At 36.0% G+C, this 16,320-nt stretch overlaps 2 protein-coding genes across 5 annotated transcripts in view; one reads left to right on the top strand and one right to left on the bottom strand.

The window, feature by feature from the left end:
• The window catches only part of LOC136853565 (arylsulfatase B-like), a 100,690-nt gene extending 89,540 nt beyond the window's left edge, over positions 1-11,150 (bottom strand). For both annotated transcript variants that reach the window (XM_067129292.1, XM_067129293.1), the window contains exons 1-2: positions 10,950-11,150; positions 4,323-4,367 (exon numbers count right to left, since the gene is read on the bottom strand). The gene's annotated coding sequence lies outside the window, so the exon portion shown is untranslated. The remainder of the gene's footprint in view (positions 1-4,322; positions 4,368-10,949) is intronic.
• LOC136853563 (arylsulfatase B-like) overlaps positions 1-16,320 on the top strand; it is a 34,716-nt gene that overhangs the window by 3,116 nt on the left and 15,280 nt on the right. The window contains exons 1-3 of one of the 3 annotated variants that reach the window (XM_067129287.1): positions 4,760-4,963; positions 9,011-9,155; positions 16,259-16,320. The exon at positions 16,259-16,320 is cut by the window's right edge and continues 102 nt beyond it. In XM_067129287.1, the coding sequence (XP_066985388.1) occupies positions 4,775-4,963; positions 9,011-9,155; positions 16,259-16,320 (396 nt within the window). In that variant the 5' untranslated portion in view covers positions 4,760-4,774. Of the gene's footprint in view, positions 1-4,759; positions 4,964-8,356; positions 8,519-9,010; positions 9,156-16,258 lie in introns of those variants that run through there. The other 2 variants (XM_067129288.1, XM_067129289.1) reach the window with 2 other exon arrangements.

Raw genomic sequence — 16,320 nt, forward strand, 5'->3', positions numbered from 1 at the left:
CGACGAAATTATTATTATTATTATTATTATTATTATTATTATTATTATTATTATTATTATTATTATTATTATTATTATTATTATTATTATTATTATTATTATTATTATTATTATTATTATTATTATTATTATTATTATTATTATCATTATTATTATTATTATTATTATTATTCAGAAGCTTGAATTTCAAGTCAAAGGCCTCTGTGGTGGGGTTGTTCCATATGAATAGGGTTCGTCTTCTTCTTCTTCTTCTTAATAATAATAATAATAATAATAATAATAATAATAATAATAATAATAATAATAGGTCAAGGCCACCGAAAATAGATCTATCTTTCGGTGGTCTCAGTATAATGCTGTATGAGCCGCGGCCCATGAAACTTTAACCAAGGCCCGGTCGTGGCCTATCCTATATCGTTTCCAGAAGCACGATTATGGCTAACTGTAACCTTAAATAAAATAAAAACTACTGAGGCTAGAGGGCTGTAATTTGGTATGTTTGATGATTGGAGGGTGGATAATCAACATACCAATTTGCAGCCCTCTAGCCTCAGTAGTTTATAAGATCTGAGGGCGGACAGAAAAAGTGCGAACAGAATAAAGTGCGGACAGACAGACAAAGCCGGCACAACAGCTTTCTTTTACAGAAAACTAAAAAGGGTTATTGTCGCACGAACTCCCACCAAAGACAAGGTCAAACAGGTGTTAGCCAAAGGGGGGACGTTACGTCCTCTATAAGTCACCTTTAGGACCTTCGCTTCCGTCTTATTTATCAGCAAGAGGGTCTGCCCCATCTCTTCAATCAATCTTTACTTAATTTCCCTTTTTCCTGCAAAGTTTCTTTATATCTTCATACACGAAGCTTAATAACTGGTTCCGTCTTGTCACGATTCAGCAAACTGGTAGAAGGTATACACAACAGGTGTTGCAAAAGAGTAGACAGTAAGACAGGTGTAACGGGTGTAATTTTTGCCACATGGGAGCAAGGTCGTCTATGCTAAAAGTCTGTACTGTCTGGCTGAGTACCTGAACTGCTAATCGTTCTTTATCAACTGATTAGAAAAATCTAGAAGGATTGGCTAAACAGACTATGTTTACGTCGAATTAATCACAGCATACTTCGATATGCTGTAATCAAAACTTTGAAAACCTGTTTCCTCTCAATTTCCCTGTCTATGCTGAATTCCCCATTGCAGGTCACATCATCGCTTGGCCACTTGTCTCTAAATTTTATATTCCATTCTATTCCAATAACGTCTTTGGGTCAGCTGATGTCCTGTCCTAGCTTTTCTGAATCGGCAGCCTTACAGTGAATAGGATTTTGTATTTTGGGGGAAAAAGTCTCAAGTATGTATTAGCCTTACAGTGAATAGGATTTCGTACTGAGGTATAAAGATGGAAAGTCCCTTACCAAATAAACTTTACAGTTACCGATCCAATTCTGCCTAATAAAGAAAATATTATGGGCCAATTTTAGAGATTCAATTTTGGATGGGGGGCATCAAAAACTCAAGTTGTGAAGCAGCCTTACAGCGAATAGGATTTTGTACTGACGCAAAAAGATGGGAAGTCCTTTACTGAATGAACTTTAGTTTCTGATCCAATTCTGCCTAATAAAGAAAATGTTATGGGCCAATTCTAGAGATTCATTTTGGGGGTGGCCATCAAAAATATGTGGTGAAGATGACAGAACACCTCTGAGAGTTAACAGAAGACTGACGTCACTGTGAAAGTATGCACAGAGTAATTACAGTAGGGGAAAAGAATTTAGCAATTTAAAAAAATAAAATAAAGAACTGGATGAGAGGCAGGATTAAAAAATGCAATAAAAGTTGCCACGCTCCATTTAGTCGTAGCAAACAAAAAACAAAAGTCTGTCATACCAGTTTCTTAAAAAACAAGAGAAAGTTAACAAGGCATGTCCTACTTTATAAAGTCTTGCAAGTTTCAGAGGTAACATAATTAATGGACAACAATTTCGTAAAAAAAAATAATAATAAAGTAAAATGAAAACACATAAAATTTGAAAATCTCAGTAGTGAAACAATGTACACGTTTCGTATAACACACACACAAAAAAACACACCCACACAACTTATAAAACCCTGGAAACCTCAGCAGTAACACGACCAATATACAACAGTTTCATTAAAAAAAAAAACACCCACACGAACACACGCAACTTACGAAACCTGCTCATGTCAGTAGTGACACAAGCAATGTATATACACCAGTTTCTTGGAAAAAAAACACACAGGAAAATCATTCAATAGCGTAATACACCATTCGATAAAAAAAAAAATCATTCAATCAAGCAAACCAGTCATACTCATCAACTTCCCGATCTGGATACCTGACACTTGTAATAACGGTTCTCCTGATTATCACCTACGACAACTGAACCATTCTTGCTGAGGCCTGACCTGAGGCTGTGATGAGTAACTCCCTTGACAAGGAACAATAGTTTTAAAGTTTCCCTTTCATTTTCCCCACTGAACGAAACTCTGAGCTAGTGAGAACCACCTTTAGCCGCTCAGCTTTCACTTAAGAACTAGTTTACGAGGGTGAGAAAACACTCTGCTACCTCTGTCTGTGGGAGTTTCAGTTATTCTCTGAACTGTCAAAAAAGTGAGGTTGCTTTCTGAATTTTTAGCAACACTGTTATTTTATTATTGTTCGGAAGATGAACCCTATTCGTATGGAACAAGCCCACTACAGGGGCACCTGACTAGAAATTCTAGCTTCCAAAGAATATTATTATTATTATTATTATTATTATTATTATTATTATTATTATTATTATTATTATTATTATTATTAGTATTAGTAGTAGTAGTAGTAGTAGTAGTAGTAGTAGTAGTAGTAGTAGTAGTAGTAGTATTCAGAAGATGAACCCTATCCATATGGAACAAGCCCACCACAGGGGCCACTGACTTGAAATTCTAGCTCCCAAAGGATATTATAGTGTTCATTTGAAAGAAGTAACAGAAGGTAATAGGAAATACAGAAAGAAAAGATGAAATAAATTAATAAATTAATATATAAATAGATAAAAATGTAATTCAACCATAAAATACAAGAAAAACTGATTGAAGGTAGTAATGCATTGCAACTTCCCTTGAACACTGGAAGTTCCAGTTACGCAACATCCTCTGGGAGGTTGTTCCACAATCCGACAGTGTGAGGAACACTGGACCTGTGGAACTACTAAGAAGTCCTGCTGTTCAACGAATCTGGTCGCTCTCGGCAGGAAAAGGGGGTTCAGGGATCGATTGTGAAGGTGAAAGATCTCTGTTGAATATAATTTCAATTGTTGTAATCTGCGCTGCACAGTAATCCCCAACTATAGAGTAATGGAATATCTCTTCTGGGGTATTTTCAAAACTAATCCGTGTTGCAGAGTAATCTCCAACTGTACAATAATCTCCACATACCAAAATATTGAAGAATGAAGTTTCTGAGACTCAAAAAATGTACTTTGTACATACACATACACAAGTAATCTCCAATTTTAGAGCAATCTTAAAATACCAAACTAATGAAAAATGAAGTTTCTGAGACTCAAAAAATGTACTTTGTACATAAACATACACCAGTAATCTCCAACTTTAGAGCAATCTCAAAATACCAAACTAATGAAAAATGAAGTTTCTGAGACTCAAAAAATGTACTTTGTACATAAACATAAACCAGTAATCTCCAATTTTAGAGCAATCTCAAAATACCAAACTATTGGAAAATGAAGTGTCAGAGACTCAAAAAAAAAAAAAAAGAAGTTTTTACATAAACGCGGACACAAAAACCAACGTTACGAATCTGCCCAAACAAGCACAGACAGAAACCTATGCATAATATTAAGGGCATCCACTTATGATGGCACCTCCGGACACCCGACCTTCAAATCTATGGGAAAGGGAAAGGGGTGAAGCCTACCACCAGACAATGGAAACTGCTTCACAGCCAGAGACCCCAACCTTCCAAAAAGAATGAATAATTTACCTGGTGAAAGTGAAACACTGGACAATGGATAATGAAAAATGGTGCCCACCTTATTGGACGAGGAAGTGAGGGGTTGAATAATGAATAATAATGATTCATGTAATCACTGGATGAGGCTTAAGGGTGAATAATATAACCACGGGTTCTGTTCTAAACCCACACCAAAGCTGAGAAGATCTGTATGAAAATGTATGATGAATTGTTATGTTTTATATATTCTATATATATTCCCAATTCTGTACCGTTTCGCCGATCAAGGTCAAATCAAACTATTCTTACGAGAATTGCTAAATTGTAGGGGTATGTTAAACTTTCCTACTCACCAACACTAGCTGACATTTCGTCAATGCTCACGAGGGTACAGAATTCTGAAAGAAAAATTGAAGTCATTAAGTATAGGCTATGTATCTAAAAATATATATAGTTTTATTATATTACAGTTTTACAGTTGCACACACAAAAGAGTATATATATATATATATATATATATATATATATATATATATATATATATATATATATATATATATATATATATATATATGTGTGTGTGTGTGTGTGTGTGTGTGTGTGTGTAGGTTATATATATACAATATATATACAGTATATATACATGTAGGTTATATATACAACATATTATATAGCCTACATACATACATACACACACACATACATACATACATACATACATACATACATACATACATACATACATACATACATACATACATACCTGAGTAGTTAGGAAGCTCATTCTTATTCATGTTTAGCCTATATGTGTCAATTCCGTATTCTCTCTCTCTCCCTTCCTCTCCCTACCCCTCCCCCTACCTTTCCCCATCAACATGTATGCACGCAAGCACAAGGGGACACATCAAGGTACCCCATCACCTGCCCTAAATACCGTCCAGGGTCATCTCCAGTTTGTGCTTTAACAGTACTCTACCTTCGCCTTGCAACACAGGTGAGGCTTAATTATATACTTACTACGCAACTCACAGGTATACGGTATACCTTCCCCCCCCTCTCAAACAAAGCCCCATAAGCCACTAACCCACCCCCCTCCTTTCCTCTTACAACATCCCAGCAAACTAAAAAAAAAATACACCTGACTAACAGTAGTGACCTTAGCAATGAAATATATAATTATTAGTTATATACATCTACAGGTATGTCATGTACTTTGCTTTAAACTGACAGGTGTCATGTACCTTGATTTATCAAATTTGACGGGAATGTAATTACATTTGCAGGTATGTTATTAAATTTACAAGTGTGTCATTAAATTTACAGGTATGTCGTGTACCTTAATTACTCTAAATTATAAGTAAGTCATATACCTTAATTCCTCCAAATTTACAGGTATGCCATGTGCCTTATTTGCTCTAAATTTACAGGTGTTATGCACATTAATTACTCTGAATTTACAGGTATGTCATGTACCTCAATTGGTCGAAATTTACAGGTGTGTCATGTGCCTTAACTACTCTAAATTTACAGGTATGTCATGTGCCTTAACTACTCTAAATTTACAGGTATGTCATGTACCTTAATTGCTCTAAATTTACAGGTGTGACATGTGCCTTAATTACTCTACATTTACAGGTATGTCATGTACCCCAACTGCTCGAAATTTACAGGTGCTATGTACCTTAACTACTCTAAATTTACAGTTAAGTCATATACCTTAATTCCTCCAAACTAACAGGTATTTCATATACCTTAATTCCTCCAAATTTGCAGGTTTTTCATGCATCTCAATTGCTCAAAATTTACAGGTGTGTCGTGTACCTCAATTGCTAAAAATTTACAGGTAAGTCATGTACTAGAAAGGTCTATGACACACCTGTAAATTTACAGAAATTAAGGTACGTGACTGAAAACAAAATGCTATGAGGCAATACTCTCCCAGAGGTACTGTCGAACAATTGGAGCGACAGCCAGAGCCATTAGGGACCACTGCCCAAATTTTGGGCCATAAGGACCCAACCTTGGGTGCCCACCTGCATTTGGGACGTAACAGTATTCAGGGTAGCCTATAGCGTACCCCTAAAAAATGCCAACAGCACAGCTACGATCTCCAACTTATTGGTGCTATATCTAGGACCCTGGTTGTACACAACTTTCTCTTGACAAATACAGCGCTGTAGCTCCAACCAACATCCCAGGCCACGAGAGAGAGAGAGAGAGAGAGAGAGAGAGAGAGAGAGAGAGAGAGAGAGAGAGAGAGAGAGAGAGAGAGAGAGAGAGTAGAGTACCACAACGCCTTATCAGGGCCATAATGTATTTCACTGGGGACAGCGTCGGCTCGACGCAAATCCATTGACATTCCGGACTTTTTCGCTTTCACAGAGATTAGAGATTGCTAGAAAGTGTTGAAATGTTTACGAGATACTTTTACTGATAGGTCTAGCAATGGTGGCAGTGCTCATTCACCTGGTTTTATTAAAAATTTTGTGAGACAAGACTACACCAAGATGTGAATTTATAACAAAAGGCAATAGACACGATTTCAAATCGTCTATGGATAATGTATCTTCCTGCCTAGCAATTTTTGCAACGGAAAAACAATTAGATCTCGTACTAGATAACTTTTATACTAGGCCTAACATGGGGAAGTGATCATTTACTTGGTTTTATTAAAATCCGTGAATTAAAAAATAAGACTATAGACACAATGTCAAATCGTCTGTGGATAATATATCTTCTAGTACAGCAATTTTCTGGAACGGAAATAAAATTAGACCTCGTACCCGATAACTTTTATACTAGGCCTAACAATGAGGAAGCGATAATTCACTTGGTTTTATTTAAAAGAAGTAAATAAAACTATACCCGGATGTGAATTTATAGCAAAAGGCTACAGACACGATGTCAAATCGTCTATGGATAATATATCTTCTTGCACAGCAATTTTTTGTAACGGAAATAAAATTAGATCTCGTACTAGGCCTAACAATGGGGGGGGGAAGTGATAATTCACCTGGTTTTATTAAGATAAAGTGGAATAAGACTACACAAGGATGTAAATTAACAACAAAAGACTACAGACACGATTTCAAATCGTCTGTAGATAATATAACTTTCTGTCTAGCAATTTATTCAACAGGAATCAAAATTAGATCTCGCACTAGACACATAAGCCTAATACTGGAAGCCATACAATCTTTACACCTCATAAAATGCAGTTGAATAACGAAAAACCAGTCATTAATCCACTCGGGAAAAAAGTACGTACGAAATACAAGTTTTTTAACCAGAAACATGGAGCTTTCTAGTGAGACTATGTTCTTAGCTGATTTACATAAACACCCATGACGAGACAAGCTTTTTCGGAAGTGCTTCGTGAAACTGTGAAGAACACTTTCTCTACTTGTACTAAAATGAACCTTCGCAGATTTGAACTTTAATGCGATAAATTGATGGAAATTTAACAATTTTCGTCAACTATTTGGACGATAGACTTGAAAAGACAAGATAGAAATATAGAAATACTTCGGGAATTAACATCTATAATTTGAACGATGGGAGAACCCTTCTCTCCAAAAAGAGTGGCTAATTTACAAGCTTTATGCAGGTATTTCTCTCTCTCTCTCTCTCTCTCTCTCTCTCTCTCTCTCTCTCTCTCTCTCTCTCTCTCTCTCTCTCGCGCGCGAGTACGAATGTTTTCAATTTTTCAATATCTTCTTGACACAAAGTCTTGGTTTAAAACCAAACATATTGAGGTTAAGACTCTCTCTCTCTCTCTCTCTCTCTCTCTTTCTCTCTCTCTCTCTCTCTCTCTCTCTCTCTCTCTCTCTCTCTCTCTCTCTCTCAATGGACTGCCAGGCGACTAACTACTTACAGGAAAGTTCTAATCATCACAATGAAGATTGCCCGATAAGCTTCCCCTAAGGGTCTTTGGCTTAATAAAGGCGGAGAATGACAAATCTAGGCTAAAGCTTTTAAGCTCTTCAAAATTCTGCTTGTCAGGGGAGAGAGAGAGAGAGAGAGAGAGAGAGAGAGAGAGAGAGAGAGAGAGAGAGAGAGAGAGAGAGACTTTCGCATTCACACAACCGCAACACTATGAAAATCATGTCAGATATTTGTCGGTGTTCCAAGTAATGGTTATAGGTCTATATAGGCCTAACAGGAGATGACTATTCATAACTGAGTCTTTATCTGACAAGCCATCTTAATTGAATCGTTACTTGTAACTGAAAAACATTTATATAACTTCACAATGCCCTCCATAGGCCTATCAATGAACGCAGAGATCAAAGACACCGAACTCTCATATATATGATGATCAGTGTTCCATTACTCTGTCCCTAGACTAATCCTCCAGATGAAAGGTTGAACACTGGCGTTCCTCAGGGAGATAAACAAAGGAATCTATGGAGGATTCAAAGGATCCCTTATGGGATGAATTTCAATGGGATACTGTATAGGATGCTTTGGATACCATCAGATGAATCCTTCGTGTTCACTTGGTATTTTCCATGAACTTTATCAACCTGGCTTCAGCGACTTTCTAAAGGTGGTTGGTGACAATTTTTTCATCGTTCTTTTATTTAGCATAACTCGTAATTATGTTCCATATTTTTTGTTGTTAGGGTCACATTTGAGATATAGAACCTTTAGACTATATTGCAGAACAGTTGATTTGATTGATTGCTGATAATCTGGCATTACAATTATCAGGGTTATTGACTCTGACGTAAAATAGTTCAAAACCTATGGCTATGGAAGTACTACTGCATATATATACGTATATACATATATATATATATATATATATATATATATATATATATATATATATATATATATATGTGTGTGTGTGTGTGTGTGTGTGTGTGTGTGTATAGTGTGTGTGTGTGTGTGTAAACCTACGATTGTAAACACCAATTTTATTCCTTTAAAAAAATAATCTGGAGCAAAAAATATCTAGCTCCCTACTCATAGGTCTAACGTAGCTTAACCTAACACAAAAACCTCATCTGTAACACTATATCTCTTACCATTCCAGAACTACAACATGGCAAAACACAACTCCATATTGCTCCTGCCCTTAATCATCACATCGCTGACGTTGGGCAGCGCCAAGGCAATGTCAACTAAACAAATAGCACAGAAGAAGCCACACATCATTCTCATAGTAGCTGATGATTTGGGTAAGTCTCGCGCTGATGTCACTGACTTCTGTCTTAGAAATGTTCTCTCTCTCTCTCTCTCTCTCTCTCTCTCTCTCTCTCTCTCTCTCTCTCTCTCTCTCTCTGTATATGTATATATATACATATGAATACATGAATAAAACACAACTAGTGCTAACTACCTTTATATGTACATATATACATACATATATGTACATATATACAAATTCAAATTGAATTCTTTAATAATATACAATTACACATAATTACACATATACATATTTTCAAAATTACAAAGGTAAAATCTTAGCGAGAGAGAGAGAGAGAGAGAGAGAGAGAGAGAGAGAGAGAGAGAGAGAGAGAGAGAGAGAGAGAGAGAGCCTACAAACTTGTGACACATGAAATAAACAACCTTGATGATACCCTTCAGAAATTGCAGAAAGCAATGGAAACTGGCCCAAGGTGAGACTTAGTATTATGTTACCACTTGCAGCCGGTTAAAACTGGGTTTGAATCGTCACTGACCCATAATGAAAGCATGCAGGCGGAAACAGAGTGAGATATATTCCTAATACGGTTATGACATGCGTGCGATTCTACCGAAAACTATACGAAATGACGCCAAAGGCGAGCGAACTGACCTCATACACCACTGTCGAACATGACGCCGGCTTTTCGAAACTGACCACCACTTCCGTGTGTTTCGTGAGAGTGCGTGTTTGTATTATGTATAGACACATACACACACACACACACACACACACACACACATATATATATATATATATATATATATATATATATATATATATATATATATATATATATATATATTACAGTATATATAGATTATAAATATATATATATATATATATATAAATATATATATATATATATATATATATATATATATATATATATAAAATCTTTATCTTCACTGTTCAAAAACTATAGCTACATGGCTCACATAAGCCTAGCATATTGGATAACTGGTATAGGCTAGATTGATTTGCAACAAAGTAATTATGTGAATAAATTTGTTAGTAAGCTATGCTGAAATAACACAAAACTAACAACAATTTAAATTAAATTATTGTATAGATTTGCATTACATTTTCGTAAGTTGTGGACACATTAGGCCTAGACAGATTAAGCTTCCAGCTCAAGTTGTTGATTTTTGGCTATATTCTGACAATAAGACAGTCGTATAGGCATTAACTCAAGTAATTACACTAACTTTGCCAATTTCTTAACTACGTCTAAGATATCGAACGTTACATTTACGTCAATAAATGAATTTCATTAGGCCTATATTTGGTTATAACTTTACCATTCATGACTAAGACCTAGACATACTGAAACTGGGAGTAACTGTTTTTCACTATAGCTATTAAAGGGATGAATTATTTGTCCGCACACTATATTTTTATCAAAGCAAAGTTGAGTATGGTCGATAGCTTACGGCCATTTGGTATAAATTATGTTTAGTAATTCTGTGTAACACATTATAAGAAAAGAAATCCTCTAAGACAATTCTATGAAAAACCAAATGGCAATTCCGGTGCGTGAATATCAATCCCAGTGAGTTTTCGATCTCCATCTTTCGAGCTTATTCATGTTGATTCGTTATACGAGAAGGAAAACAAATATCATATTTATATTATTTCGTTATATAAAAACATGACTGTGGCCACTTTGATATTATTTCGGCATATGTACATATAAACAAGTGACTGTCCATGACACCTTACAGTTTCGAGAAGAGGAGTTTGTTTACATTTGACTCGCAAAGAATGACAAGAAGTCTCCACTTACGTGCAGCTGTTTAAGAGGTTCGTATCGCGATAATATTACTCCAGATCTTCCGTTTCTTCCACAGAGGTAACCCTTAGACATCCTTGAGTAGGATATATCGGTTATTAACGCTATCCACGATGATATCACCATAATTTATCAGTATTTATTCCCCGCGTCACGATGCAAGTTACATCACCACTGATCGAACTAGACAACACCGGGGTTACAAGCCTAAATGTTTTATTCTGAGATAATCTTCGTAGCCCCTACATCACTATTTAATTTTCGTAAAGAAAAATAGAATTTGTTGTCAATTTAATTTGCTTTTTTTAACAAATACAATTATTGTTCAATTCAATTATGCTCAATGATTAAGCTTTATGGTGACTTTGAAATCACGGCTTATTTTGGGCTCGTTTACCCCTAGAACCTTCTTGACTGTAAACATGGCTTAGTAGAGAAAAATAGTATTGGTTAGTAATTTAATTTTATTTTTTTTAATAAATACAGCTATTATTCAATTAGATTATGGTTAGTGCTCGATTATGATGACAGCACTGAAATGTCGATTTATTTTAGGCTCGTTTACCTTAGAGCCCCCAATGTAAACTTAGCCAATTTTTTTTTCCTTCTCCAAAACTATTTATTCGATTGATTAATTCTTATTTCCTCTTTGCTAGTGAATCATGGTCGTATCCATGGTTTCAGGGTGGGGTTTGGGTGTAGCAGTAATCATATGTAATCTAATTTTAATGATTTTCGTAGTGTTATTTGAGAATGTATTATAACATCTTGTAAATTGTAGAATGTATGTTTTGCAATGCATATTATTTTAGCAAATAGTGTCTCTTTGCCAAAATGTGTTGTGAAATTGCTTGCGGTCATTTGAAAGCAACAAGTTGGCCGCCATTTTTCCACGAAATTAAGATTCCAAAGAGAAACTTGACCGCCCACACTCTGTGCGTCACCATATAAGAAACTGCGCTTTCATTCCCCTGCATGAACGCAGTTCCTGACGCCCAGAAGTATTCATAATGTTATTTCCTGGTTAAACGTAGATACAAGGTTTCCATCGCCCAGAATTAGCAAATATACTTTAAACACTTAATCTACATGTCATTATTGCTTATTGCAAAACTGTCAACTTGTTTTGTCGTCTAAACATTAGACTAAACCTAGGCCCAGGATATGTAATTTTCACTTTGCACCAGTTCGGTTCATCTCTCTCTCTCTCTCTCTCTCTCTCTCTCTCTCTCTCTCTCTCTCTCTCTCTCTCTCTCTCTCTCTACAGAAGCAGCAACGTCACCAAACATGTTTTCATGAATACAGATAGCGGTTAGCCTATGTATACGAAATCCAGGCCAGGCTGAGAAGGTTGTAGGAACCTGCTTGCTCATAAGTAACGGAATAGTATATCACGATTTCAGCGGATAAACAAAGAATTTGATTGCAAGAGTGAAAATGGATGGCTGGGTTAATGGTTAGTGATTTTACACGTAAATGAATGGTTTATATATATATTATATATATATATATATATATATATATATATATATATATATATATATATATATATATATATATATATACATATACTGTATATGTATATATATGGAAATAACAAAAAATTATGATTGGTTGAGACTAAAGAAAATAATAATTTACTTGGATTTCAGTGGATAAACAAAAAAAAAAAAAGTTAATTGCAGGGTTGAAAAGGGATTGCTGGGCTATCCGTTAATTGTTTTACAAATAAGGGAATAATTGTTTTTTATGTATTAGGAAATTAAAACAATTCACGATTGGTTAAGAAAGAAGAAAATACGTCAGTGGAAATGTTTTTTAAATGTCTATCCGTTATTGCGGATAAACAAAGAGTTGATCACAGTAGTGAAAAAGGATTCCTGGGTTAATGGTTAATGATTGCATAAGGAAATGATTGTTTTACTTTTTATAAGGAAATCAAAACAATTCACGATTGGTTGAGACTAAAGAAAATACGTTAGTATGAATTTTTTTCAGTGTTTATCCATTACAGTTACACGATCATATCTTCTTCTTCTTCTTCTTCTTCTTCTGCTTCTTCTTCTTCTTCTTCTTCTTCTTCTTCTTCTTCTTCTTCTTCTTCTTCTTCTTCTTCTTCTTCTTCTTCGTTTTAACGTGCTTTTTCCCATTTTTATATGGGGTAAGCACGATGCCTTCTTTTTGAAGGACATATATATATATATATATATATATATATATATATATATATATATATATATATATATATATATACGTAATATATAAATATATATATACAGTATATATATATATATATATATATATATATATATATATATATATATATATATATATATATATATATATATTCCCATATCGAATCCCCGTGAAAACTAGTCAGTACTAGTTTGAACTAGATGACCAATTCTTTGAATTTAAATCATCATAATACTAGGAATATCTTCTTTTTTTTTTTTGTTAGAGCCCGTGCCATGACGCGTATAACAATTCACTGGATAAAGAGAGAGAGTGAAAAAGAGAGAGCCAACCGGTTTTGTTTGTTTTAGTACTTGAGTACCAGTTATAGCTTTTCAGTGTCCGTGCATTAAGATATCACCTGGAGCTGTTTTAGCTGGAGAGGTAGAGAGAAAGAGAAAGTCGCGACCCATTCTCAATTGCTCTCCAATGCAGTTCAAGCTTGCGTTACGTAGTATCATTACGGTAGTACCGTTAAAGTTTGTATAAACATTCGCTGACCCGTTTGCAAAATGCGTCCATAGTGGAGCGAATCGGTTGCGTTCGTAATGCACAAAGCGAGAACGGTTTCCTGTTTCGTTTCAATGCTATGAATCTCTGACGAGAACAAGGGTTACATAATGACGCTACAAACCTCCCTCCCTCTCTCTCTCTCTCTCTCTCTCTCTCTCTCTCTCTCTCTCTCTCTCTCTCTCTCTCTCTCTTGTAGGAAGCTCTAAAATTAGACTCATACTACATAGATCTCTGACAAGAATAAGGGATATTTAATGACGCCAAACATTCTCTCTCTCTCTCTCTCTCTCTCTCTCTCTCTCTCTCTCTCTCTCTCTCTCTCTCTCTCTCTCTCGTAATCAGGTTGTAATCAGGTTTGAAACTAGACTCACAAACCAGAGAGACATTCTTCTTCTTCTCAGAACAGCCTTCAGGGGAAAGCGTATCTCTTTTTCCCCCTACTCCCAAATCTACTTACTTTTTGTACACACTATCCCCTTCCACACCCAACACACCGCACCCCACCGCTCTCCTCCTCGTATGGGTGGTACGCCCTACACAGGCAATGCTAATTATCTAGAAATTGGGGTCATCGTTTGCCTTAGTGAAACGTAGCCAGAGCAATGCAGAGGATAGCAACAAGGTGTCTGCAACTATGTCTGCAACTAGTACCACAATTACTGTTATGTAACTCTCATTTATAAAGTCTTGTTTCTGTTGACAGCTGGGAAACTTGTTTTACTGAGCTGCTTTCTGTCTACTGATTGCTTTCTGTTTCTTTGCATACTTGCTTCTTATTTTATGGGTTCCAGAACCCAGTCCCGCAGGTGCATAAGGGTAAAATAATTACCTGACTAGGAGAAGTCTTCCCAAGTGTGAGCCGTTACAAAGAAAATATGCCATCCCAGAGGCTTGAAACCTGTTCTTAGCAAGGGCAAAATAGAACGAACAAGGTAGCCGTTCATAGGCAGATCTCCACTACTACTACTACTACAATTACTATTAGGTTCATGTTCAACTTCAAGGGAGCAGTTTCAAAGGAAAATCCTGACTACTACTACTACTGCTACTAATATTACTACTACTACTACTACTACTATAAACAAAGAAAATGACCCCTCTCAACAGACCTAGAATCTGTAATAAATGTTTCTGTCTTCTTCAGTCTTAGATGCTATATACTGACTATCTCAAAGTTTCCTCTCTCTCTCTCTCTCTCTCTCTCTCTCTCTCTCTCTCTCTCTCTCTCTCTCTCTCTCTCATCCAAGTCAAAATCTAAAATTCGGGATTTGATTCTTTGTCTTTGGAGGAAAAGTATATATAAAAATACTAAGTTATTTGTATTTGTATTATTATCATTATTATAATTACTATTATTATCATATATGGTTAGGACCCAAATATCTGTGCATTCCTAAACAGCCCTCTCTCTCTCTCTCTCTCTCTCTCTCTCTCTCTCTCTCTCTCTCTCTCTCTCTGTCATGTCACCCCACCAGCAATCTGAGTGTCAATGAATGTAGTTCTAGAAAAGTACCGTACTTTGATAAAATGGTTCTCTCTCTCTCTCTCTCTCTCTCTCTCTCTCTCTCTCTCTCTCTCTCTCTCTCTCTCTCTCTGATATTTCACTTACACTGATTGTTCAGAACTGTCGCTAAAATAACAACGGTGCCCAAAATTCATACAAACTTTTAAACCCACCTGAGCAAAATTCTCTTCACGTATAATGTTTTCCTGTTGTATTTGCGTATCTGTACGTTTGTGTATGTTAAGTATACGAACGGAATCACGTGTAAACATATGTATACATACATTCATAACAAACATACAGTTACATGTGCCTCTATACGACTTTTATTCATGATTTTCGTAACTATATATGTCTTTCAATTACTTTTATTCATGATCTTTTATACACGATTCCCGCCGCCTCGTTCCAGTCTGGAATGACGTCTTTTGGAATATATGTCTTTATATCACTTTTATTCACGATTCCCGTCTCCTCGTCCCAGGCTGGAATGATGTCTTTTCGAATGTCTTTAAATAACTTTTATTCACATTCCCGTCGCCTCGTTCCAGTCTGGAATGGCGTCTTTTAGAATATATGTCTTTAAATCACTTTTATTCACGATTCCCGTCACCTCGTTCCAGGCTGGAATGAGGTTTCTTGGAATATGTGTCTTTAAATCACTTTTATTCCCGATTCCCGTCGCCTCGTTCCGGGCTGGAATGACGTCTCTTGAAATACGTGTCTTTAAATAATTTTTATTAACGATTCCCGTCGCCTCGTTCCGGGCTGGAATGACGTCTCTTGGAATACGTGTCTTTAAATAACTTTTATTCACGATTCCCGTCGCCTCGTTCCAGGCTGGAATGACGTTTCTTGCAATATGTCTTTAAATCACTTTTATACACGATTCCCGTAACCTCGTTCCAGGCTGGAATGAGGTCTCTTGGAATATGTCTTTAAATAACTTTTATTCACGATTCTCGTCGCCTCGTTCCAGGCTGGAATGACGTCTCTTGGAATATGTGTCTTTAAATCACTTTTATTCACGATTCCCGTCGCCTCTTTCCAGGCTGGAATGACGTCTCTTGGAATAATCCCTACGTAGTCTCGCCCAACCTGAATGACCTGGCT

This window comes from Macrobrachium rosenbergii, chromosome 27 (genome assembly GCF_040412425.1).
Source record: "Macrobrachium rosenbergii isolate ZJJX-2024 chromosome 27, ASM4041242v1, whole genome shotgun sequence".
NCBI classification, from domain to species: domain Eukaryota; kingdom Metazoa; phylum Arthropoda; class Malacostraca; order Decapoda; family Palaemonidae; genus Macrobrachium; species Macrobrachium rosenbergii.